The 25,684-nt window shown below is 36.2% G+C and overlaps 2 protein-coding genes across 3 annotated transcripts; one reads left to right on the top strand and one right to left on the bottom strand.

Annotated features, from left to right (window-relative positions):
• Positions 1-5,195: 5,195 nt before the first annotated feature.
• Positions 5,196-8,574, top strand: LOC108980349 (galactose mutarotase). Its single transcript, XM_018951241.2, has 5 exons — positions 5,196-5,464; positions 5,594-5,643; positions 6,429-6,555; positions 7,641-7,745; positions 7,812-8,574. Exons 1-5 carry the CDS (start codon positions 5,350-5,352, stop codon positions 8,432-8,434), a joined length of 1,020 nt encoding a protein of 339 aa, XP_018806786.2. The 5' UTR covers positions 5,196-5,349; the 3' UTR covers positions 8,435-8,574.
• Positions 8,575-8,758: 184 nt separating this feature from the next.
• LOC108980348 (vacuolar protein sorting-associated protein 26C) lies at positions 8,759-16,588 on the bottom strand. Of its 2 annotated transcripts, none has more exons than XM_018951238.2 (11): positions 16,481-16,588; positions 16,300-16,392; positions 16,018-16,082; positions 13,284-13,338; positions 12,703-12,792; positions 12,491-12,575; positions 12,312-12,407; positions 11,889-12,073; positions 11,693-11,781; positions 9,092-9,191; positions 8,759-8,994 (listed from the first exon to the last, which is right to left on the bottom strand). In XM_018951238.2, exons 1-11 carry the CDS (start codon positions 16,529-16,531, stop codon positions 8,905-8,907), a joined length of 999 nt encoding a protein of 332 aa, XP_018806783.2. In that variant the 5' UTR covers positions 16,532-16,588; the 3' UTR covers positions 8,759-8,904. The 2 variants fall into 2 exon arrangements, with proteins under 2 accessions (XP_018806783.2, XP_018806784.2); XM_018951239.2 differs by having other exon boundaries at positions 8,761-8,998; positions 16,481-16,587.
• Positions 16,589-25,684: the final 9,096 nt, after the last annotated feature.

Raw genomic sequence — 25,684 nt, 5'->3', positions numbered from 1 at the left:
CCCGTTGTCGTCTAGAGTCTCTTCTTAGTCCGATTTTCTATATATATTTGTTGTGTTAGATTTTTTAAGAAAGAAGGAAAAAGTGAGATAAGAAAAATAAGCTTAGAGAGTATATATTTTTAGAGTATTTCCAGATAAGAGAAATGTGTTCTTTTGGTGGAGTTTTGAGCTCAACTACTTGTGCAGAGTTGGTTCGGGCTATACGACGATCAGTTGAGCTGTTGTATTCTGGAGGAGTCAAGTCAAAAAGAGTTCTGCTGCACCGATTAATTTAAGATTCTGTACACCGCAGAGGGCTTGAATCTCCTTAAAGAGAGCGATATTTCCGTGCCTCAGTCCAAACTGGTTTTGTTTGAATGTTAATTTCATTGTAATTTTTATTACATTATTGTATATTTCACTAACAATTTTAAGGAGAAATTCAGATGGAGCCTATAATTGAAAAGTGCACGGAAAGCGATGGACGTCTCAATAAGCCCTTTCAATTTGTTGAATGGTGGTGGGCAGATTCTGGTGCCAATAGGCATATTTGCTATGATAAAGGTATGTTTAAAAGTTATACTCCTTTTAAAGTAGAGAAAAATATTACACTTGGTGATTCTAGTAAAACCAAGGTTGTTGGGAGTGGTGAGGTTGAACTGAAATTTACCTCTGGGTGTATATTGACGCTTAAAGATGTGCTTTATACGCCATATATGAGGACAAATTTGATGTCAAGTTTCTTACTCAACAAAGCTGGTTTTAAACAAACTATTGAATCCGATAATTTTGTTATAACAAAAATGGAGTCTTTGTGGGCAATGGCTACGTTTGTAATGATATGTTTAAATTGAATGTTGAGCATAAAGTATCGAAGGTTTCTATTTACATGCTTTCTTCTTTAGATTTTTGGCATGCACGTTTATGTCATATCAATAGTAGATATGTTGCTATCATGAGTAGTTTAGGATTAATTTCCAAACTGACAAAAGATTTTCAAAAATGTGAAATTTGTAGTCAAGCAAAAATTACAAAACGACCTCATAGAAATGTTGAAAAAAATACCAAATTGTTAGATTTAATTCACACCGATCTTTGTGAATTTGAAGGAATTTTAACTCGTGGAGGAAATAGATATTTTATCACTTTTATTGATGATTTTTCAAAATATACGTATGTTTATTTATTAAAAAATAAAAGTGATGCTTTTGAAAAATTCAAAGAATTTCTCCATGAAGTTGAAAATCAATTTGGTAGAAAAATTAAAAGATTTAGAAGTGATAGAGGCCGAGAGTATGATTCAAATGAGTTTAATACTTTTGTTCAGTCCTTGGGAATTATTCATGAAACTACTGCACCATACTCACCTGCATCTAACGGTGTAGCTGAGAGAAAAAATAGAACATTGATTGAATTGACGAATGATATACTTATTGATTCAGGCGCTCCTTTAAGTTTTTGGGGTGAAACAGTTTTGACTGTTTGTCATGTTTTAAATAGGGTGCCTTACAAAAATTCAAAAACTACACCTTTTGAATTATGGAGAGGGTATAAGCCAAATTTAGGGTATTTTAAAGTTTGGGGTTGTTTGGGTTTTGTAAGGCTAAATGATCCAAAAAGGCCCAAATCGGGTGTTAGAACTACCACTTGTGTCTTTCTTGGATATGCAAAAAATAGCACAGCCTATAGATTTTTTGATGTTGGTAATAAAGTTATTTTTGAATCTGGTGATGCAATTTTTCATGAAGAAAAATTTCCTTTTAAATCAAAAAATAGTGGGGGACAAGAATTTAGAAAAAATATTTTTTCTGAAGTTAGTTCTTCTACTCCTTTAGAAAGTGAAGAAATTTTTGAATTAAGAAGGAGTAAGAGAGCTAGAATTGAAAAAGATTTTGGTCCCGACTATTATATTTACAATATTGAGAAAAATCCAAAGAATTTACAAGAAGCCTTAGCATCACCTGATTTTATGTTTTGGAAAGAGGCTGTGATTGATGAGATGGATTCACTAATTTCTAATAAAACTTGAAAATTAGTTGAATTACCACCGGGTTGCAAATCCATAGGGTGTAAATGGGTCCTTAGAAAAAAATTTAGACCAGATGGAACAGTTGAAAAATTCAACGCCAGGTTAGTTGCAAAATGTTTTAAACAAAGAGCTGACCTTGATTTTTTCGACACTTTTTCTCCAGTTACAAGAATAATATCCATTAGATTATTGATTGCCATTGCAGCAATTTTTAATTTAAGGATTCATCAAATGGATGTTAAAACAGCTTTTTTAAATGTGGACCTAGATGAAGAAATTTATATGGACCAACCCGAAGGTTTTGTAGAGCCTGACCAAGAAAGCAAAGTGTGTAAGTTGACAAAATCTCTATATGGCTTAAAACAGACCCCTAAACAATGGCATGAGAAATTTGACTCTTGCATGATTGAAAATGGCTATAAGTCAAATGGAAGTGATAAATGTATTTATCATAAATCTTGGGAAAATTCACATGTTATTATTAGCCTATATGTTGATGATTTATTGATATTTGGTTCTAATTTGCATATCATAGATGAAACAAAAAGCATGCTTAGTAACCATTTTGATATGAAAGATCTTGGTGAGACTAATTTTATTTTGGGTATGAAAATTACCAAAACATGTGATGGTATTTTCCTTGATCAATCGCATTACGTAGAAAAATTATTGAAAAAATATAATTATGTTGGATGTAAGCATGTTGTTACTCCTTTTGATTCTAGTGTTCATTTATTTTCTATTGAAAATGATGATAATGTGATTAATCAAGAGAAATATGCTAGCATGATTGGGAGTTTACATTATGCGACTGATTGTATTAGACCTGACATCGGTTATGCGGTAGGAGTACTTAGTAGATTTACAACCAAGCCTGGAAGAGACCATTGGTATGCAATAGATCGGATAATGAAATATTTATCCGGTACAAAATATTATGGCTTATTTTATAAAAGGTATCCTGCTGTACTTGAAGGTTTTAGTGATGCTGATTGGAATACCTTGTCAAGTGATTCTCTTTCAACTACTGGTTTTATTTTCACCTTGGGTGGTGGGGCTGTGTGTTGGAAGTCTAAAAAACAAACGATTATTGCTAACTCAACCATGGAAGCTGAGCTTATAGCTTTAGCTTCAGCAAGTGAGGAAGCAAATTGGTTGAGGGATTTATTACATGAAATTCCCTTATGGGAAAAACCATTTCCACCTATTTTAATTCATTGTGATAGTACTGCTACTATTGGTAGAGTACAAAACCGTTACTATAACGGTAAATCCAGATCCATAAGAAGAAAACATAGTACTGTGAGATCTTATTTGACTGATGGTGTTATTAACGTGGATTATGTTAAGTCTTGTGATAATCTTGCAGATCCACTTACAAAGGCCTTGACAAGAGAAAGGGTCTGGAATACATCGAGGGGAATGAGATTAAAACCCATAAATTCATGAGCCATGTATGAGGATACCCAACCTGGGGACCAGAGATCCTGAGAACCGGGTTCAATGGGAAAAACGAATCATATGATGGTCGTAAGAAATGCACTATTTATTTTATTTCTCATTCTCATGATGTGGGTGCATTATCCTGTAATGTTGTGGAGGATGAGTTTTTATTGAAACTCTTAATGAAATTCTGTAGTTCTTATGAGTAGGGTGTAAGAATTACAGGAGCACCCTTGACAGATTTCACCTATGTGAGTGTGAGAGTGGGGCCGCTGCTCTCTATGAGATTTGGGTTTATTCTCAAATACACTTATGAAACCGGGATTAGCACAAGGCCGTAATGTGCTGGCTAAAAAAAAAAAGCTCATGTTAACATCTGGATTATTGTGTGTGAATAATAATTCTTTATTTCCCTTAAGCAGTCATAGTTCAAGTCTGAGACTACTACTGACTCTGGAGTAAAGGTTTTTATTTCACTAAATGAGGGTTCAATGCAGAGCATACCTTCATGATGCATAATAATCTTTCTTTATCTAGAAATATCTCTTATTTTTTTTATTATTAAAAATAGTGGGGGAATATTAAAGTGTGTAAGACCCTCTTTAGAACTTGGACTGAACTGTCTCAGTTCAGTATCAATTGAGTTGATATTGGAATTCAATTCAATCTAATTTTAAACTGAGTCTAATATCCAAACTCATCTCAATCCAAAATTTCTTTATACGTGAGACCCACAACCTTTTTCAACTCAACACCTATTTACACGTGGGATCTACAACTTTTTCAACTTCTCATAAATATATATAAACTCATCTTAACATCTAAATATAATTAAATTTATTTTAGGTGGATCCTATAAAATTCACTCCACTATCTTAACTCACTACTTTTTATAAAAAACTTAATTCATCTCAATTCAGCTCAATATCCAAATGTGCCTAAATCTCACTCACTCTTTTCAAAATGTAGAAGGTTTTGAGTTACCCAATTCCTCAAAAAATAAGTATACAAATGAAATCCCTCGAATTCCTAGTAAGTCCACGCTATACTGTCAATTACCCAATTTTTTATTTTTATTTTTTTATATTCTCATACCATAATTTTAGATAGGGTTGGATCTTGGGAACAAGATATTTTTAAAAACGTATCTGATTTTTTTTTTTAAATAAATCACCTCTGATCCAAACTTCATTTAAATTCCAAGAAAATCTCAAAAATCATTTTTATTTAACCAATTACATCCGTTTTCTTGTGAAAAAAATACATAAAACCCAAAAAAGAAAATCTCTTACAAAATTTTTATTCCTACATATGTTATCAAATAACTTTATTTCTATTTTTTTAAATCCAATAAAAACTAATCTAAAAGATCTTCTCATTCCAAAAATAATTTTTAGGATCCCCCCGTGGATATATTTTTTGAATAAGTAGTTTTATCCTCATTTATTATATAGGGATTTTTTCTTTATTTCTACACCAATAAATTTCTGATTTTCAAATTTCATGAAATTTGGCTAAAAAAGAGAAATAAATAAAAGAATTTATTATATATCAATCATTATTTACTCTCATACTTTATATCTATAATTTTTTTTATAAAATATGAAAATATTTTTTAAAAAATAATAAAAATATAAGACATTTTTCTTAAATAAATTCCGTTTGTCGGGGTCAACAAAGCTGATGTGGAACAGAAGATAAAACCACAACCAAGAAACATAACTGAAGTGATTAAGATGATGTCATTCTGCCACATCCCACGTTTCAACTTTCAACCCTCCTTTTTTATAGAATCCGATTCCTCTTATTATGCTACCGTAATAAAAAAGATTGACATCTCTCCCCAGAATCACACAACTCTCTCCAACTGAGTCCTTTGAAGTCTCAAAGAATTTCCAATGGCAGATCCGAACACGAAGCCAGAGCTCTTTGAACTCAACAATGGAACAATGAGTGTTCTCATTACCAACCTGGGCTGCACCATCACTTCCTTGTCTGTACCTGGCAAAGACGGTATATGTGTTCTGCCATGCATTCTCATCTGTGTTTTTTCTCAGAATCGTTTCTTTCTTCTCTTTTCTTTTTTCTGGGTTTGTGGGAATGTTACTGATTTTGGGTTCTGACTTCCGTGATACTTTGAAGGGAAATTGGCTGATGTTGTTCTTGGATTCGACTCTCTTGAACCATATCTGGTAAAATTCTGTAAACCCTTCTGATTTTCATTTTGTTGTACAGTGGTGATCTAATGATGATGAATTTGGTTGTGGGTGTAATGGTTTCTGCATGATTGGTTTTTTCTCCATTTATTTATTTATTAATTGTGGAAGCCAGCGATCTTCTTAGAGGATGTTCAATTGGATGATGATGAGAATTATTTACACCTTTTCTTCTGCAATTATATAAGCTTATTCATTTTGTTGTATAGTGGTGATCTCATGTTTAATTAAATCTTTCTGGGCATATGATTTTTGAATGGGAATAGGTTCTTTATTTGATTTTTCTGTGGGGAATTTATTTGAACAATTCTTACGAGATGATGATGTGTATTCTACCCACTTTCTCTGCAATGTCATTTGATTCAGTCTCAACTTGCTATAGTATTCATAAAATTATGATTTTTGCTATAGCTATATTCTTCAAGTCATTTGTTTTTGATGAGATGGCACTATCACATTGGTAGTTGTAACCGAGTTTTAAAAAAGTAGGGTAGGCATATCATCATAGTAATTATACTCATCATCCTAATTCTCATCATCACATGATGTGGCATTAGATGATTTGAGACTATTTATTATATTTCACTTGTGAACCTATCATCTAATGCCACATCATAGGATGATGAGAGGATGATGAGAAAAGGGATGATGAATAGATTTTTTCTATCATTATTCTTGTTTTGTTTAACTGTTTCTAATTCCTGGATTATTAAGCATTGGTTTGATCTCATGGTTTCGTGGGTTTGTATTTTTATGATCAGAAAGGTGCTGCGCCCTATTTTGGCTGCATTGTGGGTCGGGTCGCTAACAGAATCAAAGATGGAAAATTTACACTTAATGGGGTTGAATTCTCTTTGCCCATCAACAAGCCTCCAAACAGTCTCCATGGTATGAAAATTGTGAAGCTCTTTCTATTTTTTATCACTCTTTTCTGGGCAGCATGGTATGCAAATTGTGGTTCACTAGTTCTAATTGTCTGCAAGATTGGCACTTATATATAAAAAAAATGTCTGCGAAATTGTCTATTTCATTGCCTCCTAGAAGTAGCCAAAAGTGGTTCTAATTTGTTGTTTGAATGTTGAACGAGTAACAAATAACAAATATATGGTTCTCCAAGTTTAATTCCTCGGTCTGTTCTCTTTCGACATAAATATGAACATTGCCATCTAGCGTGCAGGTGCTTGTTCAAAATGATGGTTCACCTTAGGGTATGAATTTTAGAAAAAAGTGCACTTTGGCGGCCATACAAAGAAGGCCCAAAATCAAGGTGTAGAAGAAAAACATTATCTATCTAACACCACAAAATCATCCAAACCAGTACAAACATGGAATATTGTTTTTCACTTTTTTTAGAAGATCGGGAGACTTGTATTCTTTTTGTTGAATTAAAAAAATCTAGAAAATTGTCTAATTAAAGCTCCTATATTACTATTATAATTGTCCTTTTCACTGTGATGGGCGTACTCTATGATCAATTCTAAGTCTATGTTATTAGTTGTTCGGCATTCATCTTGCTTGAAGCAGCTTGAAGAGATCATCCGTATCAAATTTTCATTATTGCCTGTGGTTATTACCATGATGAGGGTGTTGATAAAAAGTGGATTGCAAACTACTTGAGATTAGATATATAGACTCTGCATTTATCCAGGACCTTTCTGCATTATTAATTTAGCAAAAACAATCAAGTTGTACTTTCCTAAAACAGATTTCCCAGCTCTTTTTTTGTTTCTGGCCAATCTTTGATAGGTTGGCTCGAAGAATAGTCAGGTTCTACACGATAGTTTTATATCACCCTCAAGATACACTAATAAATGATTGCCAGAAACAAAACAAGTCCATGTTTTTATTGTTCATGTTCCCTTGGAATTCTATCTTCAGGTCAACTGAAATTTCACGAGTTCTGTGTTTGTGTAGAATTATGGTGATTTCTGTTTTCTCTCTTCTTCATTATCTTTCTTTTCCCCCTTCTTTAGGAGGGCACAAGGGATTTGATAAAAGGGTGTGGGATCTAGTCGAACATAAAAAAGGCGAGAACCCTTCAGTGACTTTTAAATATCACGCCCATGATGGGGAGGAAGGTATAACTCTCTCTCTCTCTCTCTCTCTCACCTTCTATTTTTATATCTGTTTTTTTCTGGTACTAGGTTACCCAGGTGATGTCTCTGTGACTGCAACCTACAAACTTACTTCAAGCACAACACTGAGACTTGACATGGAAGCTGTGCCAGAGAACAAGCCAACTCCAATAAGCTTAGCTCAACACACTTACTGGAACTTAGCTGGCCACAACTCCGGGAACATACTTGACCACTCAATTCAGATTTGGGCAAACCATATTACTCCTGTGGATCAGAACACAATCCCTACTGGTGAGATCATGCCAGTGAAAGGCACCCCCTTTGATTTCACCTATGAAAAGAGGGTAGGCGAGTCAATCCATGAGGTTGGTATAGGGTATGACCACAACTATGTGCTAGACCATGGGGAAGAGAAATCAGGTTTGAAACATGCCGCCAAAGTGAAGGACCCGTCGAGCTCTAGGGTCCTTAACCTGTGGAGCAACGCTCCTGGGATGCAGTTTTATACAGGAAATTACGTGAATGGAGTCGCCGGTAAAGGAGGTGCTGTTTATGGAAAGCATGCTGGGCTATGTTTGGAGACTCAGGGATTCCCAAATGCCATAAACCAATCGAACTTCCCATCTGTTGTTGTTCAACCCGGTGAGAAGTATAAACACACAATGTTGTTTGAGTTTTCAGTTGAGTGAAGTAATCAATAGTCTTTTTGAGAAGATATCAGAATAAGGTTAACTTTGGTTTGGTTGCTACTAATATGTGCATGAACCTAAATATTATTTTCCCAGTTTATTATTTAATAATATGATGAGATACGTATTTGTTTACTTGATACCAAAAATCTATTTGCTTTGATTGAAAAGTGTTCACTCTTTGGCAGCTACCAATGGTATTTTTGCATTTTGACATTTTTTTTTCTTTTTTTAATCTCCATCTTCTACCCCTATTTTATTTTTTATTTTTATAAGTCCTTCTACCTCTATTTTATACCATGCAAAAGCCACTCTTGATGGTTGATGGAAACTGATACAAATTACGCAGCAGTTGCATAATTCACGATTATAAATATATTTTTTCACGTCAGTTTTTTACATTGGTGAAGCACTCAAAATTTGGAAGATTAAAATTAATAAAAGATATAGCGTCAGAAGTTTAAGGTACTTCATATACACATCTTCATCTTGGTCACTGTTGTCTCCGTCCGAATCAACCTATCTTGTCCGAACCAATTCAAGTGGCAAAGTTTCCATCGCTATCTGAGATGAAAATAAGATTTTAGATACAATTGATTAGAACCCGAAAATACAAAACTGCCATCTTTTTCAGTAATCAGAGAAGATGATGCTTACCCAAAGTCTAGGGCTTGTGGGATCAGATTTTGAATGCAATTTTGATAGCTCTGATTGAAAGCTTATGACTATGCAAGCTTTGAATTCAATTGAAAATGGACTGCAAGATATAATTTTAAATGGAGTTATAGTGCAAATAGTTTCTTTTACGTATTGTCAATAAAAATGACGCTAGCAGCATAAGAAGGAAGGCACATCAGTGAAATAAATCTACTAAAATTAAAAGGTAAGGCAGCTATGGGTTGCCATCAACTGAGAAAGATATTAATAAAATCAACAAACATGGTCACATTTGAAGGTTTAAGATTACAGAGCAACCAGCATCATTAAAGAGGAAATTAGTTCAAATGCTTGTTTTAGGCAAAATCAGTGTTGTGCTTCTATGAGGTGTATATCAAATTGAAGTTCAAGAAGAGCGATTGTTACCAGGCAAAGGCAGACTAAAGACTAATGTCCATATAGGTTTTGCCTCTCAACACTCCTTTTTCTTCAGCAGATAAGTCCAACAAGTCTATCCTTGTCAGATTTTAAGTTGAGACACAACATAATTTAACAACATAAGTTGTCTTTGAGTAATCTTGGATGGGCTATGTTTGAGACCACAAGGTAAAGGGGTGGATCTTGAATCAGATTCTCAAGTTGTTGTTAAATGGTTGTTTAGAAAAGGAAGAATTCCTACGATGCGATGGAGATTTGGGATGAACTTTTTGAGGTTTGTAAGCATTTTTTTTTTTTAACATGGGAGCATGCGTTCTGGGAAGTTAATCGAGTGGCACATTATTTTGTCAAATCAGGCAGGAATACTTTGATTGGCTAGACATTCCAAATAGAGGTGAGGGGTTTTTTGATGACTGAAAAAGCGGGCTTACCTTATTTGAGATGCAAATGATTTTTGACTCGTATAGTGTGGAGTGTACATGTACGTTTCTTTGAGCTATTTGCAATGGTATTGTACTGAGGTATTGCCCACACCCTAAGGTGAGCTGATATATGAGATTTTTTGTTCTTGACAAAAAGTTATCTTTAGTCTATCATGGGTCAGATAAGACTTACTCCTGACTTGTCAAATAAGCAATATCATGGCATCAAATCATGAACTCCAATTTAAGGAAGCACGGTATTGTAGTTATGGATTGTTGTTTCATGTGTAAGAAGCATGGGGAAACCGTGGATCATTTAGCTTTGCATTGTGAGGTGGCAAGGGCTTTGTGGGATGGCATCTTTTGTAGAATTGGTTTGGCTTGGGTGATGCATTTGAGAGTGGTTGATCTTCTTGCATGTTGGAACAGGCTTCATGGTTATGCTTAAGTGGATGTGGCTTGGAAGATGGTTCCTTCGTGTTTTATGTGGTGCATTTGGATGGAAGAGATCAGCAGTGTTTTAATGACAAGAAATATACTTTGGAGCAAATCCAGAACTTTTTTGTGCATTCTTTATTGCTTTGATTTTCTGCTTTAGTGACTAACGGAATCTCTGTTCATGATTTTCTGTTGTCGCTTTCTGTTTCATAGAATGTATCTAGGTGTTTTCTTTTGTATACTTCATGTGTACATGGGCTTCGCCTATACATTCGTTAGTTTCTAATAAAATTACTTCTTACTTACCAAACAAAATCATGTAACACCAAAAAACCAGTTTCAGTCCAACATATAAGCTAATAAGCAACACCGTTATATCATATCCCTTTATTCTATCATTGATTTATATGTTGTTGTAAGATCTGGACAACAGCAAATAAGGATTTCAAAAGTTAGTTTGATGGGTTGCTCGGTAGCTAAAGGAGAAAACAAGTGTGGCGTGTAGGGTTTACAAGAATGCAAGAAAAAAGATCATTTGTAACACACTGAATTGAGTTGGTAATTGCACTCAAAAGCCAATTGTGCATGGAATAACAAGTTACACCAAAGGAAGACTTCAGTTCAGAAACAAATATTATTCTATCATTGATTGATATGTTATTGGAAGATCTGGATAACGACCAATAAGGATTTCAAAAGTCAGTTTGATGGGTTGATTGGTAGCTAAAGGAGAAAAAGAGTGCAGGTTCTAGGTTTTCCAAGAATGCAAGAAAAAAGATAAAATTCCTAACACACTAAGGCCTCGTTTACTTTTACAAAACTTTTCATTTTATCGCATCTCATCTCATGTCATCATTACAACTTTCCCAAATTTACCTATATAAAAAAAAATTTCCAAATTCTCACACAAAATAAAATAAACAATTCAACTTTTTCAAATCCTAAAACAAAAATATTATTAAAAAAAAAAGTTCTAACAATATTTTATTCAACTTTCAACTTTTATCTCAATTCATCTCATCTCATCTACGAAAACAAATGAGGCCTAAGTTGTGTTGGTAATCGCACTTAAAAGCCAATTGTGCGTGGAATAATGAGCTACACCAAGGAAAAAATTTTCTTAAAAAAAATACCCAAGAAAACAAATGCCCTCATTGGGGGCAAATAAGAGATTTGAGTTCCATTGAGTTGAGTTGGTAATCACACCTAAAAGCATGAAACTTTTGGCTTTCACTATTATTTATTCTTAGAAAAAGGGAATCATAAGAGATTTAAGAAGAATAATCTGTAATAGGGAACTCACCCGGGTAAGATTGTTGGACAAGTCAAAAGACGTGGAAGTATTACATAGATAGGCAAAGTCAAATTGTGACAGACATCTCCATCAGCAATCTAATAAATGAAAAGAAATTAAAATGAAAAAAAATTAAAGAGTATGTTATATGGCATGTTAATTGAGTAATAACTTGAGATGTATTAAGAAGATATATCTTGCGTGCCTGTGTAGTCTGAATCAGAGAGGTTTCAGTAACAATTTTCTCCCCAAGAAGAACTGACTCTACTCGAAGCAAGTGAATGTCAATGGAGCAAATGGGAAGTGCGGATGCTTCTACAGTTAGTTCACCAGTGATTGGATCTGATAAAGAAAATTGAGTGGACATCTTTCCTGTCACCCGGAATCCTCCTATTCAGCAAAATTCTCATTAGAAGTGGATCAAGTGACTAAAAGATAGTCAGATACACCGCATTCTATAAAGAGTAGAAAAAAGACGCCACTTTAATAACATGTCTTTATACGAAGTGGTTATAATTTGAAATGATGCAATCTTTGTACAAATAAGAGGGGGAAAAAACCAAGATCCCAGACACAGAGTTTAAAAGAAAAACTGGGGGGGAATGGCAGCGGATGGCGATAAGGACACCTGACTTTAGTTCGGCAAGCAGCGGGTGTCTTTGTGTGTCTTGAGTGATATAAAAGATAACCATCTCAGGAGAAACTGGCCGCTCGAAAAGATCAGCTGAAAACATAAACACAGGTAAAGGAAGGAAGCTTTATGTAACTATCGAGAAGATAATATTAAGAAATATGATCAAACAATACCTGCATCGCTTTCAACTATGAACTCCACTGTTGTAGATATTGTTTTGTGAAGATAACCTCTCATTATATCTACAGAAACTAAATACTATCAAAGGATTTATTAATTATCCAGAATCAAACATGTTATTAGGAGCAAAATGAGAGCCAAATACAATAGTTCTCTCAGCATGAAGATGAACAATAAAGTATTTTCTAAGAAGAAAAATACACACCTGTATGCTGATATTGGCTCCATGGAAGGTTTCATAAAATCTTTCTAAGTTGTCTTCTCCTGGCTGTCTCAGAATCATGGAAAATGGTATCTGCCACGGTACATGAACAATTATAAATTTCAAAGGACACCATAGGAATTTTCTGTTCCCTTAAAATGTAACATAGAGCAAACTCAATTGCAGATAAAAAAGTCCATTTACTATGATTTTACCTCTTTGAAAGAAAAATTGGGGAGAGAGAGAATAAAGTATGAATCAAAGGGGGATCTGTAGACTGGAAAGGAGAAGAAGCGTAGAGATACACACCAACAAACATTTAAGTGAGAAATATTCAAATGTCAACAATGACAAGGCACTTCATGCAACATGAGAAAGACAACCTCCATGGAAGTTCCTATACCATCGAATACCACATTTCAAAATTTCCAAAGACTTAAAATTGCATGCTCATAAAGGTGGTTTTAGAACACTAGAGAAGTTCCACCAGTAGTACTGCAACATAGGTGGAGTTATTTAGGATCATAACATTGTTTCAAAGTAAAAGCATTACTAAAAGAGATTACTCGTTACAGATACACTACCTCTGCTGTACCAGGACCAATCTTTCCAGAAGGTCTAACCTCTATGCTCTTTTTCCTGTTTCCAAGTGAGAAAAACAATTTTTTTTATAAGTACCAAGTGAGAAAAACAATTAATTTACACCAATCTCCAAATCAGACAAAACTAAGGGGTCAGGAAATACGAATTGTAATTTATCTTACCCATGAGAATAAAAAGAACTTAGTGGAGAAAAAAAAAAAGCATTAAAGTTTGCACCTCATTACAGATTTATTGGGTTATTATGTAACAAACGGGTCCTAAATTAGGGCTTAGAATTATTATTTTTATAATAATAATAATAATTATTATTTTAGTAAATATTTTATCAGATCTGTTTTAAAATAGTGATTTTAGTTGATTGGGTTTCTTCCACTATCTTCACCCAGTACATCTCTCTGTTTGATTTCCTAGTTTGAATAGTTTCCTAATTGGAAACCAACTCTCACCAAAAAACCCTCCCATAAATCCTCTCTTTTTCCTAACGCTTTTTCCTCCATCAAACCAGCAGCTCCCATTGCGGCCAAAACCTTCCCATTAGCCACTGCCCATACTCACGGCCAAACCCATTCTCACAGCAAGCCCCACGTCGAAAACAGAAGCCACCATAACACCTTCTCTCCATACCAGACTGCCACCTCACCGGGAACTACCACAGAAGATGCCACTGCCACCGTTGACCACAGAGGACGTCGGAGCACCACCCACGCTGCCCAGAAACCGCCAGACAGCCAAACTCTGTCAAATCCCCACTATTCCATGGGACCCTCCAGTTGCACCACCGTGACCCTCGGCCAGCCACCCAGACCCACTGTTGCAATGGTTCTTCTCTCTCTCGGTCACGAGCTAAGACGTGAGATTGTGGAAGCAGCGCTAAGGGGTAAGTAGCATAATCATAATTATATGTGTGCTGTAATTATTCTGATTGTGCATGAAAAATGTGATGTTTAACTACACTTTTCTACGAGCCAATACAAGGTTAGCCCTTTTCATGAACCTAGATGAATTATGATGATATGTTTGCAAATGAGACTATGTATGCTATGCTGATATGGATTGTTGTTAGATGGATGAGATGAGACGTTATGAAAATCATATGTATGCCATGTAATGTTTAGATCATGTTATGCCATGCCTATGTTATGCTATGTGGTGTAAGACTTATATTAATATGCCATGTATAATGTTATGCCATGCACAAGAGTATGCCATGCACAAGAGTATTCATGAAGTCAAACATGTTCTCATGCATTATGAAAGTTAATAAGAAAAGACATGAATGACAAGTAAGCTTTAAGATTGACCTTAAACTATGGGTGGATGTACAAGCCATGGACTCAAGCGTGGTCCACCACATAAGCTAATATGTTTTGAGGTGACATGGACCCAAGCGTGTTTCACCAAAGGTTATGATATACAGTGCCACGGACTCAAGCATGGTTTACCATATGCTATGAGGTGACACAGACCTAAGCGTGTTTCACCACAGGTTCTAATATGTTATGCGGTGTCACAGACTCAAGCGTGGTTCACCATATGATATGTGATAACACGGACTCAAGTGTGTTTCGCTACATGTTATGATACGTTAGACGGTGCCACGGACTCAAGCGTGGTTTACGATATGCTATGTGATAACATGGATCCAAGCGCGTTTCACTATATATTGTGATACGTTAGACGATGCCACCACCCAAGCGTGGTTTACCCTATGTTATGATATGTTATATACAGTCAACGACAATTGGACAAATGCACGCAATGTTATGATGCCTACTAAGTAAGTGAAAGACAAGAGGAATAGGTTATGTACGAATGATAGGAAATGCATGGAGTCAGTCATTCATGCATCTACGTTACATGTATTGCCATGATTATTTTTTATTCCGCTTATGTTACTAATAAATGATCTATATGTTATGTATATATGCGACGATGTATGTAAGTTTTCAAAATTAAGTCTAATGTTAAACTAAGTTACGTTTACAATATGATGTGCTATTACTGAGTCTTCAACTCATTTGTTTGTTTCTCGATTTTGCTGTCCCAGATGATGATTTTGTGGATACAGAGCAGGAGTGCTAGGAGTAGAATAAATTTCCAGAGACTTAGTGTATGATTTAGACATTTAAGCAGTGTTGGTATCACCTAGAACTAGCTTATGTCATTTCCTTATTTTTCAGCTTTTATGTTATGAAAGACTGTCATGCTAGTCAAGTTTTATGATCCAATAGATGAGGTATTTTATGAGACTAAATCTCTTTACCGGGCATTATGTTATGAATGTACGTAACATTCCTGACCTACATGAAGGGGTGTTACATATTAGCAAACTAAAGAATCCTCTAGCAGCCCAAATGTTGGGTAAAATCACACCAGTTATTGTTGTTTCCATTGATACAGCCAGCCTAGTTATGGTAAATACCAGGCTAGCCAGTTTTCTAATGGAAGCAACAAGCCTTCAGTAAAATTACTGATTTAACATATATTTCAAACTCAAGGGGATGGCTCTGAGTACTAGTACATTACAATTCATAAAGAATCACAATTTCTATTTTCTCACAAGCCACGGCGCAAAAGAGCTGAATGGATTTTAACTGAAATTATGGTTGAATTAACATGAGCCACGGAGAGTTTATCGCAAAGTTAGTGTTCTCAAAAGCATACTGCAATTTGTTTTAGCTCTGGAAACAAGAACAGCCGAGAAAAGTAACTTACAAAATGGGGATGGGCTTGAGAACCCCATAAAAGGACTCGATAACTCCAGCCGATCCACCACGAACCTTTAAGCAAAAAGTGTTACCAAAAAGCAAACGAAAGAATTTCACTAGATAGCACCCAAACGAAGAAGGATAGCAAACAAACACAATTAGCTTACAGCTATTCTAGCCGGCTCGAAATTTTAAAAAGGAAACGAGTCTCAAAATTTTCTATGTATCTTTTCGGTCATTCATTAATAAAATCATTTTCTCCGGATCCAAAAAGAGGCTCGACTCAAACCTGCAAGTTGACGGATCCGTTGAGAGTAAGGCGAATTCCATAGTGAGAAATCGAAGAAGGAGATTTCACAATGATCTTGCCCTCCAGAGGTTCCTGAAATTCCAATAGTCATCTCTCTAGAGATTATATCTACGTATTTAGACAAACCGAGAGAGAGAGAGAGAGAGAGAGAGAGAGTTACAGAAGGGCGATAGATACGACTAGCACGGGAAAGTCTGAGCTCTATAGACATTGAGAGGAAGGGAGGTGTGGGCAATGGTGTAAAACCAGGTAGGATTTGGCTTTTAAGTTCAGGAGGAATTCTACTCTCCCACATATAATTTTTTTATTATTATTATTAATATGGTTTATTTTTCATAAAATGTAAAATATAATATAATAATAAATAAATAGTGACTGATGAATTTGTTTTATTAAATTCAATAATGCAATATATAGGAGAGGTGGGTATTTAATACTGATTTAATAATTATTATAATTCGAAAGAAATTCGACTAATAATTAATATTTAATAAATATTATTAAGATTCAATTTATGTATATTTCCTGGTTTTCCTCCTTTTATCCAAAATCTATTAAATTGGTTTTGGATATCAATCGAGTTATTCTATTATCAAGTCGGTGTGTAAAGTATAAACACATCATCCACATCATTTAAAGAAAAAGATTTGATTTGTTAAATTTAAATTTTAAAATTGATCTTTCAAACTAAATTATAGTGTATAAACATTTTATTTCTTATACTCTACAAATCGGCTTAAGAATAGATTTTTTTATACCAATATCAATATTGTTGCAAGGACTTTCAAGGACGGTTCTAATTATCACGCATAATGCAATTCTATACATATGATTTTGTAAGAAGGGTCACATTCTTTTTTAAAGATGCATTTTCATTATCTTGCCCTCATGTTTTCTCCCCTCTTCCATCGTGAATGTCTGATTCCATCTTTTGTCAAAATAGCGATGTCCGAGCAGGTATCTGAAATCTGAAAAATTTCCCTCATCTCTTCAATCTATGTTCAACGGAGTCGCAATGGTCGTGTCCTCCACCACCGTCACCCTCCTCCACCACTGCCTGCCATCGACCATTGATCCATTGTTGTGTTCATTTTGAGTTTGACTACTGATCCATCGATCTTCTCCTCAACCATTGTCGGCTGTCGAATGCGTAAGAAATCCTTACTGTCACATTCTAATTTCAACTTTCAAACTCTGCATTTTGCGCACTATTTTTTTTGCATTTTGTGCACCCAATCTGAGGATGTAGAAAGCGAAACTAAATTTCAAGAAGAAGAAGAAAACTCCAGCAAGGTTGGTTGATGGTGGTGTGGTGGGTGAAATAGTACCATTAGCTGGTAATATTGATATGGTTGAAAGATATCCATTACCAGAAAGCAAAACTGAAACACGTTCTAATTTTGCAAAGTTGTAAGGTTGTAAGGTTTGTACTAATAAAAAAATTGACAAAGTACCTTAAGAGCATGTAGGAAGAGTTAGTAACGTGGACAACTCATCCCAATGAGGTTTGATAATATTGCAGTAAGTGGCGATGGACATTTGTTCAGTAGTTAAGATGCACATATCTATCTTCCATAAAATAATTACACTAGAGAAAATTGTTGCTTTAAATCCAGCCATTCTTCGCTAGGGCTGTTGGAGTAGATGATTGTTGACAAATAGAATGGAATTAGAATCCATGTGGCATTAGGACGAGTAAGAGTATTGTCAACAAAGCTAAATTTCATGCTATGCATTACGAGGAAAAGTCCTAGAGAGAGACCCTTCCCCTTCTCTCTGAAAAAAATCTTTTCCAAGCCACAACTCGCTTGAGGGGGTGGGAGTTTGGCTCCTTCCCCCTCACTTCCTTCCTTTCTTCTTTTCCAGTTTGCTTTTGTGTGTTGTTTTTTATTTTTGTGTTTTATTAAGTCTAATAAAGGAGGTGATCACAGTCCTCTGTTTATCGTGTTTCCTCTGTTTTCTCCCTCACAAATCCACAAATCCTCTATGGCTGTGTGGTGTGCAATGGTGCTCGTGCGATGGTTGTGTGATGATGCAATGGTGGTCGTGCGATGGTCATCGATGTGTGATAGTGCGATAGCCGTGATGGTCATGCCCTGTGCGATGGGTGCCCGTGCTCGTGTATCCTGGTAGATCCGCCTGGGTGGTTGTGATGGTAATCGATGGGTGGCTGTGCGATGGTCATCGGGTGGCCGTGCGAAGCTTCTCCCTCACGATGTGTTGAGGAAACTCAAGCCAGTGATGAGCCACAGGTAAAGGATCCCGATGAGCCACGGGAGCCTCTGGTTTTTTTCGAGTATGGTGGAGGAAGCTAGAAGTAACTGGTGCTTGTGCAACGGTGGAGGGGAAGTTTGAAACCAAGGTGGAGGTGGCTAATGGTGGGGAACAGGCAAGAGGGATGGTGGTGGGAAGCTGGGTGAGAGGGCAACTAGGTGATGCCCATCTGGGCTATGTTCGTGCGAAAGGGATAGTGGTGGTAGATGGCAGGAAAAGCTGGGAGCGATGGTGGAAGACTGATGCTCGTGCGGGAGGTGGGCGGCGGTCGCAGAGGCAAATGTTCATGCGGAGGTGCACGGGTGAAGGAGAAAGGAAAATAGAGGAAAAAAGAAAAAAAAAGGTTAGGGGCAACGGCTAATAGTTAGAGATGAAACCCTAGTTGTCTTCCCACTGTTTGCAAACATGCTGGGTTTTTGTTTAGAATGAGCCATGTGTTTCTTCAACCCATGTGTTGTTTATTTAGAGTTGGTGTGTTTTGGCTTCTGTAATTCTTTTTTTTTTTTAGTGTTTTTGTTTTTTACCCGAATGAGGTGTTGAGTCGCTAGATTGAACGCAATCAGGGGCAAGAGCTGGTCGAGAATAGCGGGCGATGCTACAGCCGGTGGTCGTACGGCTAACCTGTGTGGAGGTTGATGTCCTTGCGAGAGCTAGGTGCTCGTGCCGTCTGGGCTCGTGAAATCAATGCTTGCGGTGGGCGTGCTGTCTGGGTTCATGCCAGTACTTGTGGTTCTGTTGGTATTGTTGTGTTTTGTAGTATAGTTTTTTGTTCTTTAGTTATTAATAAAGAATAAATAGGCTATTGGAGTCGGTGTCCATAGCAGCAGTGTCCTATACTCCTCCTCCCTAGGAGGATGGAGGGGACTATTCAGTTTTATTTTTACAGAGTGTTTTCTCCATTAAGAGAGAGTTATTGAGAAATTAAGATAATGTCCGTCACAATGTGTGCGGGGATGCCCCAGAGCAGATGCATAGTTTGGCTTATAATCTGGATTTTCTTGTATTGATAAGTCGCAGTTGTAATTTCGATTCATTGAATAAAATGAAGTCTGTTTCTTAATAAATTAAAAAAAAATGAAGCTAAATTTAGTTGATGACATATCCTATGCTCTCACTTCATATCTGGAAACAAAGTGGGGCTATGCTAGGGGAATTATATGCCATGAATTGTGATTCTTCTTTTCTCCCATTTCCATTTCATATAAACTTTTCTTCTTTTCTTTTTTGTTTTCTTTTTTCTATCCTTGAAATAGGCGGAGAGAATCTTTGGTGCAGCAAAAACAAATAAACCAACACAATTTAATTTGAGTCTTAAAAGGATAGAAAATAGGAAAAGTGTATGATTTTTTTTTTATCTTGCTGTCTTCCAATCTATTTCTTTCTCACTTCCTCTTTGTGCTTGATTCCCTACTGAATTAAATTAGGTAGCCCCACCATGATGAATAATGGATGCGACTTTTTTAACATCTAAGTCTTTTTTTTAACAAGCAAATGACAATCTTGTCGATAAAAGGATAAACCTAAGTGTAGAGCAAGTATTCAAATCTATACCGTGCTCCATTTTAACATCCACACATGCACGCTGGACATTTGTATATTTCTTCTTGTTACTTATTTTTTTTTAATTTCCTATTTTGTTTAAATATATCAAGATGGTTCACCAGTCCATTCTTGATGTTAGTTTTGTACTCTAAATATGTATAATTAGTGTACAACTAGATAAAGAAAGGGGAACAAGGCACATCTGCAAGACCTACCAATACTGCTGCAATGCCTGCGAACATTGCTACATTCACTCAAGTATTCTTGTGTTATTCTAAAGTCATGTTATTGGTTTGATTTGTAATTTTGTTATAAATCATTAGTCGATATTATTTAAGGAAATATTAAAACCATTATATCCAGATTGGTTAACGTATAGCTATATGCATGGTTATCATGGAACTATGCCATCTACATATTTTCCACCTTTTGCACTAAGTCCAAATGCTAACCCTTTTTTATGGAGAAATGGGATGATAAATTTCATTTTCAAAGTGGTTATGTTCAAAGGGATTTGTTGAGATTACATTTATGATTTGATATTGTAAATTGCAGGAACCGACAGGAGTCCCGTTTGGACTACAAATTCCATATCTTTTTGGACTGTCAATTCCCTATCCGGGATGTTCAAGTAATTCTAAAGAGGTGACAAACCCACCTCATCTACTAGGAAGTCAGCTTTTTCTTCAAAAAGTAGTACTTATCCAGATACCCCAAATGTGAGAGATGAGTTACTTAAGCAATAGGTAAACCATAACTATTTATGTATTCATGTACATATTAAACAAGCGTAATATATAGTCAAGTTGGGTTGATACCTTCTCTAATATTCCATTTTATGATATCATGTCGAGGTTGATTGTTCTAAAGAGAAACATGTAGATGAGGGCACTACAACTACTTTATTTGTGCATTGATCCAATTCTGCATGCAAATCAAAGCCTTCATAGTGATAGGAGCTAATAAACTCCAAAATGAATCCAATACATGCCCTCTGGTTCTAAAGGCCGACTTTGAAGCTATGGTGTTAATATGGATGGCCAAAAGACTGCGGGCTATCTCTCCAAGGACGAGATACTTCACGGCATTTACCTTCCACCAACTTAATATATCGAAATCTCGTGAAAATGGTAGAAGCTCCACTGCTAAGTATCTGTCTATCTCTGACTGAACCTCTACAAAACTCCAAATGAAAGGGGTCCGCTCCAACCTCTCACCCCAGTCCAATCTACGTCTTTTTCCAACCTCGACTTTTGGAACTTGTCGGGGGTAGGTGTAAGTGCCGCAATACTATCACCCCGTAGGACGGTAAACTCATCAAATAATCTACTAAGGGTTTCTCAAACCCTTGTTGCAATAAGCTCTGTCCATGCTTGCCTGTATTCCAGGCCCAATCCAAATACCATGTCATCCACCTTAAACCGAGGGTGAAAGACAAAAGTTACATATAAAAAAATATTAGCTATAGTAAAATCTCTCAAATACTTGTTGTACTTTGTCCTCATAACTAATGTCATCTCCCGCAGTCTAATGTGACCACTCGCAACCATGTCATCTAATTCTTCTTTTACCCTACATATTTGCTGACAAAATTGATGCGATGTAGGGTACAAAGTTCCAGATAGTGTTATGGTGACCCGTTAAAACTAAATCCTAACCCACTTTTATCATGTCGTGTTCATATTGGGTTAACGGGTCGTGTCACATATTGCCAACCCTAGTCATGTGTCGTCACAGCTCAACCCAAATCCCAGCACCGAACTGCCATTGTGAGCCTCCTTCCAAGTCGAGCCACTACCGTCCGCCATATCCCAAATTAACCTGAGGCCTCTCTCTCGCGCTCCCTCGATGTTCCTCTCGGCCTCAACCCATCCTCCCAGTGCCACCGTGAGCCACCATGATGTCACCCCACACCCACCACCGCGACCCTACCCTTTCCCCTCTCAGATCCATGCCTCTCCCCCTCACCTCTATTTCTCTCCACCACGGCCTCCATCATGCCCTTCCCGAGCCTCCTCCAGCCACGACCTCAGCCACCTCACACCACCAAACTCTAGCTCAGCCCCTACTCCCCTCCACCCACGGCTCTACCGCCACCATCGTTAGCCCCCTCTACCACCACACCACGCTACGGCCACCCAAACAGCCCCTGTTTTAAGGTCACAACCACCACGCCTCAACCGACTCCTCCTTATGTGCGCATAGCCGCTACCGTGGGACCTTGCCGGACAGCAAGCGACGCAACGGGTCTGCCCCAACGCATGATATAATTCTTATTCCTTTCCTTGATATTTTATTTATTATGAAGCTTGATTGTGTTGTGGACTGTGTTGTTTTTGTGAAGTGTGCAATGTTGTGAACTGTGTGACGTAGTTGTGAAGTGATGGGAGTATATGTGAAGTGTGTTACGTCATTGTGGAATGTGATGTTATTTGTGAAGTGTTGGGTGATGGTGTAGTTGTGAAGTGGCGGGATGTCATGTGTGTGATGGGATGTGTGGTTGTATGTTGTGTATGTCATGTGAAGTGACAAATGTTATTGAGTAGTTTGTGTTATGGCTGTAAGTAGTGTGAAGTGGCGGAGTTGTGCAATTGTGATGTAGTGGAGGTTGAGGGAGTAATACTAAGTGATGGGGATTAAGTGTGGAGTTATATTGCGTGAAGAATGGGTGATGGTGTAGTTGTGAAATGGTTGGATGCCATGTGAAGTGATAGGATTACAATGTTATTTGGAAATGATTGTGAGCTATGTGACGTGAAGGGATGTGTAGTTGTGAATGAAGGTATGTTGTGTAAAGTGTCGGGACAAGCTTAGTTAGATGGGTTGTATGAAGTGTCATGTTGTATGGGGTTGAGTTGGAGGTTAGCATTGGAGTATGGAGTTTGTTTACATAAGCGGGCATTAATGGATTATATGTTGATCTTAGGTGATAAAAGGGGTAGGGTACATGTGTAATTTGGTTGGACACATGTGCCGGACAGATTTATTATATGTAATGGATAATCTGTCTTAAGCATGAGTACACAATGTTTAAGTCTCAAGGTTGGTTTAAAGTTGTTTATTATGCTTGGTTAGGATTACGATGAAATGTTGATTGGATTACGCATGAACGAAGGAATGTATGTATGTATTGACTAGGATTGGATTGTATAACTTGGTTGGTCCGAGTTATGCATTACAAGTGATGGTTGGGTAGGAAGAGTATAATGAAGGTGATAGTGTGTCTTAATCTTGAAAGTGAATCATGGAGGCTCACTTTAAAGGATAAGAACATGGAATAGAATGTTGTGTTTGGAAATGTGACCTTAAGTGGGTCCTAAACTATAGGTTGAGAATTTAGGAAACGTGATAAGTGTGTCTAAGTGAATGAAGTCCTAGTGAAGAGAAGTTTATGTATTTTCTAAGTTTAGTTATTTATGCACTTGAAAATGAAATGATGTTAAGGTTATGTACGCATATAGGTTGTCATCTGACACGCACACAAATGAATTGCATGAAATGAATATAACATTGAATCCAGATAAGTATTATGTTCATACTCTTATAGAGTTTTCTAATGATATAAAAATGAAAAGAAATATTTCTCTTTATGATACTTATGAAATGAAGTTTTATGAAAGTATGCTAAGTATAAGTATTTAAAGGTATATGTATGTAAAGACCTTCTTTAATAGTCCTTATTTATGCACCCAAAGTAATAGTTGTATGCATGTGAATGTATGCTATACGTAGTAGCTATTGTCCCTATTTTCATGAAAGGAAATGTTGAGGTTTATGTTTGATACTTTTAAATGATGTTGGAATGATGCAATGAAAGTGTATTTAAATGAGGCTATGAAACAACTTTTAAATGTGCTATGAAATGATGTAAGCTTATGCTTTGAATTGATGTTTACTGATGATGTTTATGCTTATGCTTTTAAATGATGTTTATGTAATGAAATGGACTGATGAAGAATGAATGAATGAAAATTAAAAGGAAATGATTGAAATGAATGAATGTTTTAATGTATAAAAATACTCGGTCATGCCTAAATGAATGATGGTACCAAATGATTGGGCTGATTGCAATGACTGGTAAGTAGTACTAGTAATGCACCCAATGCTACCCCCTGACTGAAAAGAATTTCCAACTTGTAGCCACAGGTGGAATTCGGGTCCAAAAGACCTCTAACCCCAACATATGGGGGCGTAATAGTGTATACCGGCTAGAGGAAAAGTGAAAATAGTTAAATTGAATGTTGTATAATCATTTAACTCTTTATGAAGGATGTATAAGGTGTGGGAAACGTTTTAAGAAATGAAAACATTTTTAAAGAAAAATCTCACCTTGTAATATTTTTAAATGGAATAAATGTTTTATGTAAAGTATGTAGATAAACGATGAATGCATGAATGGAAACTTATGTTAGTATAGTTTATAGTATGAAGTAACATTTACTGAGTATTCAACTCACTTTAGTTTTTATGTATGTCCCTCACTCTCTCAAGGACAAAACAAGGAAGAAGCGTTAGGACAGCTATGACCTAAGGGAAGTATGACAGAAGCCTAGGCAGATTTTTATATAATGCATGAAAGTCATATTTTTGTAAATGACCTTTTAATTTAATTTAATGATTCTGCTGCAAAACTCTCTCTTAGATTTATAAAGTATGTTTTAATTTAAAATATAGAATCTTTTATATCCTGGGAAGGAAATGAAACAAGCTTTAAAAGGGTCAGTAATTCCCGTCTCATTTTCAAAAACTATTTTCTAAAGCCCCACCACAAGGATAGGCGTTACAGTAATGATTATGAATGATCACGATAGATACATTCTCCAAAATAAAAATAAATCCATTGAATTATTCTACCGAGTTCATTTCAATCTACATATCAAACCATTATCTACACATATGTAAAGGTTATTATGAACAAAGTATCAAGACCTAAACAATTAGGAATCATTATTCAATAACTGTTATATCAAAATCAACAAAAAAAATGTATAAAATCCAAGAGCAAAACTCTAAGCTGCGACTATCAATCAAGAACACTAAGAAATATCCAATAACTAATAGAAGTAAAATCAACCCCATGCATGACAGTGTTAAAACAAATTAAAGTGTAAAAAAAAATTACAAACCTTCGGCACAAAGGAAGGGGATAAAGGAACTGCCGGCACAAAGGAGACTCGATTAGGGCTCAGACAGAAGGGGACTATCGCACAAAAGAGATGAAGTTTGGGCTTAGGAGGAAAGGCATGGACGAAGCTTAGGTGGTAGGAAGGAACATGATGAACTTGGGAGAAAAGGGGTATCAGACTCGAGAGGAAGGGGACGAACTCGGGAGGAAGGGGTTTCAAGGAGGAAAAGGGAAGGGGGAAGAGGCTTCAGTCTCCTCAAGCGTTTAGGATTTTCCCATCTAAAACAATTCATTTCAACCATTAAATGAAACGGTTTGTTTTAGCCACACAAGGAGTGCGAAAGGGAGTTGGGTACTGCAAATAGGGTTTTCTTAATACTTTAGTTGTAATTATACTATTTCTACTATTGCTTTGTAACTTAC

Source organism: Juglans regia, chromosome 6 (genome assembly GCF_001411555.2).
Source record: "Juglans regia cultivar Chandler chromosome 6, Walnut 2.0, whole genome shotgun sequence".
Lineage (NCBI taxonomy): Eukaryota > Viridiplantae > Streptophyta > Magnoliopsida > Fagales > Juglandaceae > Juglans > Juglans regia.
This window is presented reverse-complemented; position numbering and strand designations above follow the sequence as displayed.

What these genes read in the sequence shown, in the direction of transcription:
- LOC108980349 (XM_018951241.2), top strand. Translation starts at nt 5,350, where the DNA reads ATGGCAGATCCGAACACGAAGCCAGAGCTCTTTGAACTCAACAATGGA. An exon ending in GTCTGTACCTGGCAAAGACG is followed by an intron (nt 5,465 to 5,593) that starts GTATATGTGTTC and finishes GATACTTTGAAG; the next exon opens with GGAAATTGGCTGATGTTGTT. An exon ending in GCCTCCAAACAGTCTCCATG is followed by an intron (nt 6,556 to 7,640) that starts GTATGAAAATTG and finishes CCCCTTCTTTAG; the next exon opens with GAGGGCACAAGGGATTTGAT.
- LOC108980348 (XM_018951238.2), bottom strand. Translation starts at nt 16,531, where the DNA reads ATGTCTATAGAGCTCAGACTTTCCCGTGCTAGTCGTATCTATCGCCCT. An exon ending in GTCGTATCTATCGCCCTTCT is followed by an intron (nt 16,393 to 16,480) that starts GTAACTCTCTCT and finishes TTGGAATTTCAG; the next exon opens with GAACCTCTGGAGGGCAAGAT. An exon ending in CATAGTTGAAAGCGATGCAG is followed by an intron (nt 12,408 to 12,490) that starts GTATTGTTTGAT and finishes TTATGTTTTCAG; the next exon opens with CTGATCTTTTCGAGCGGCCA.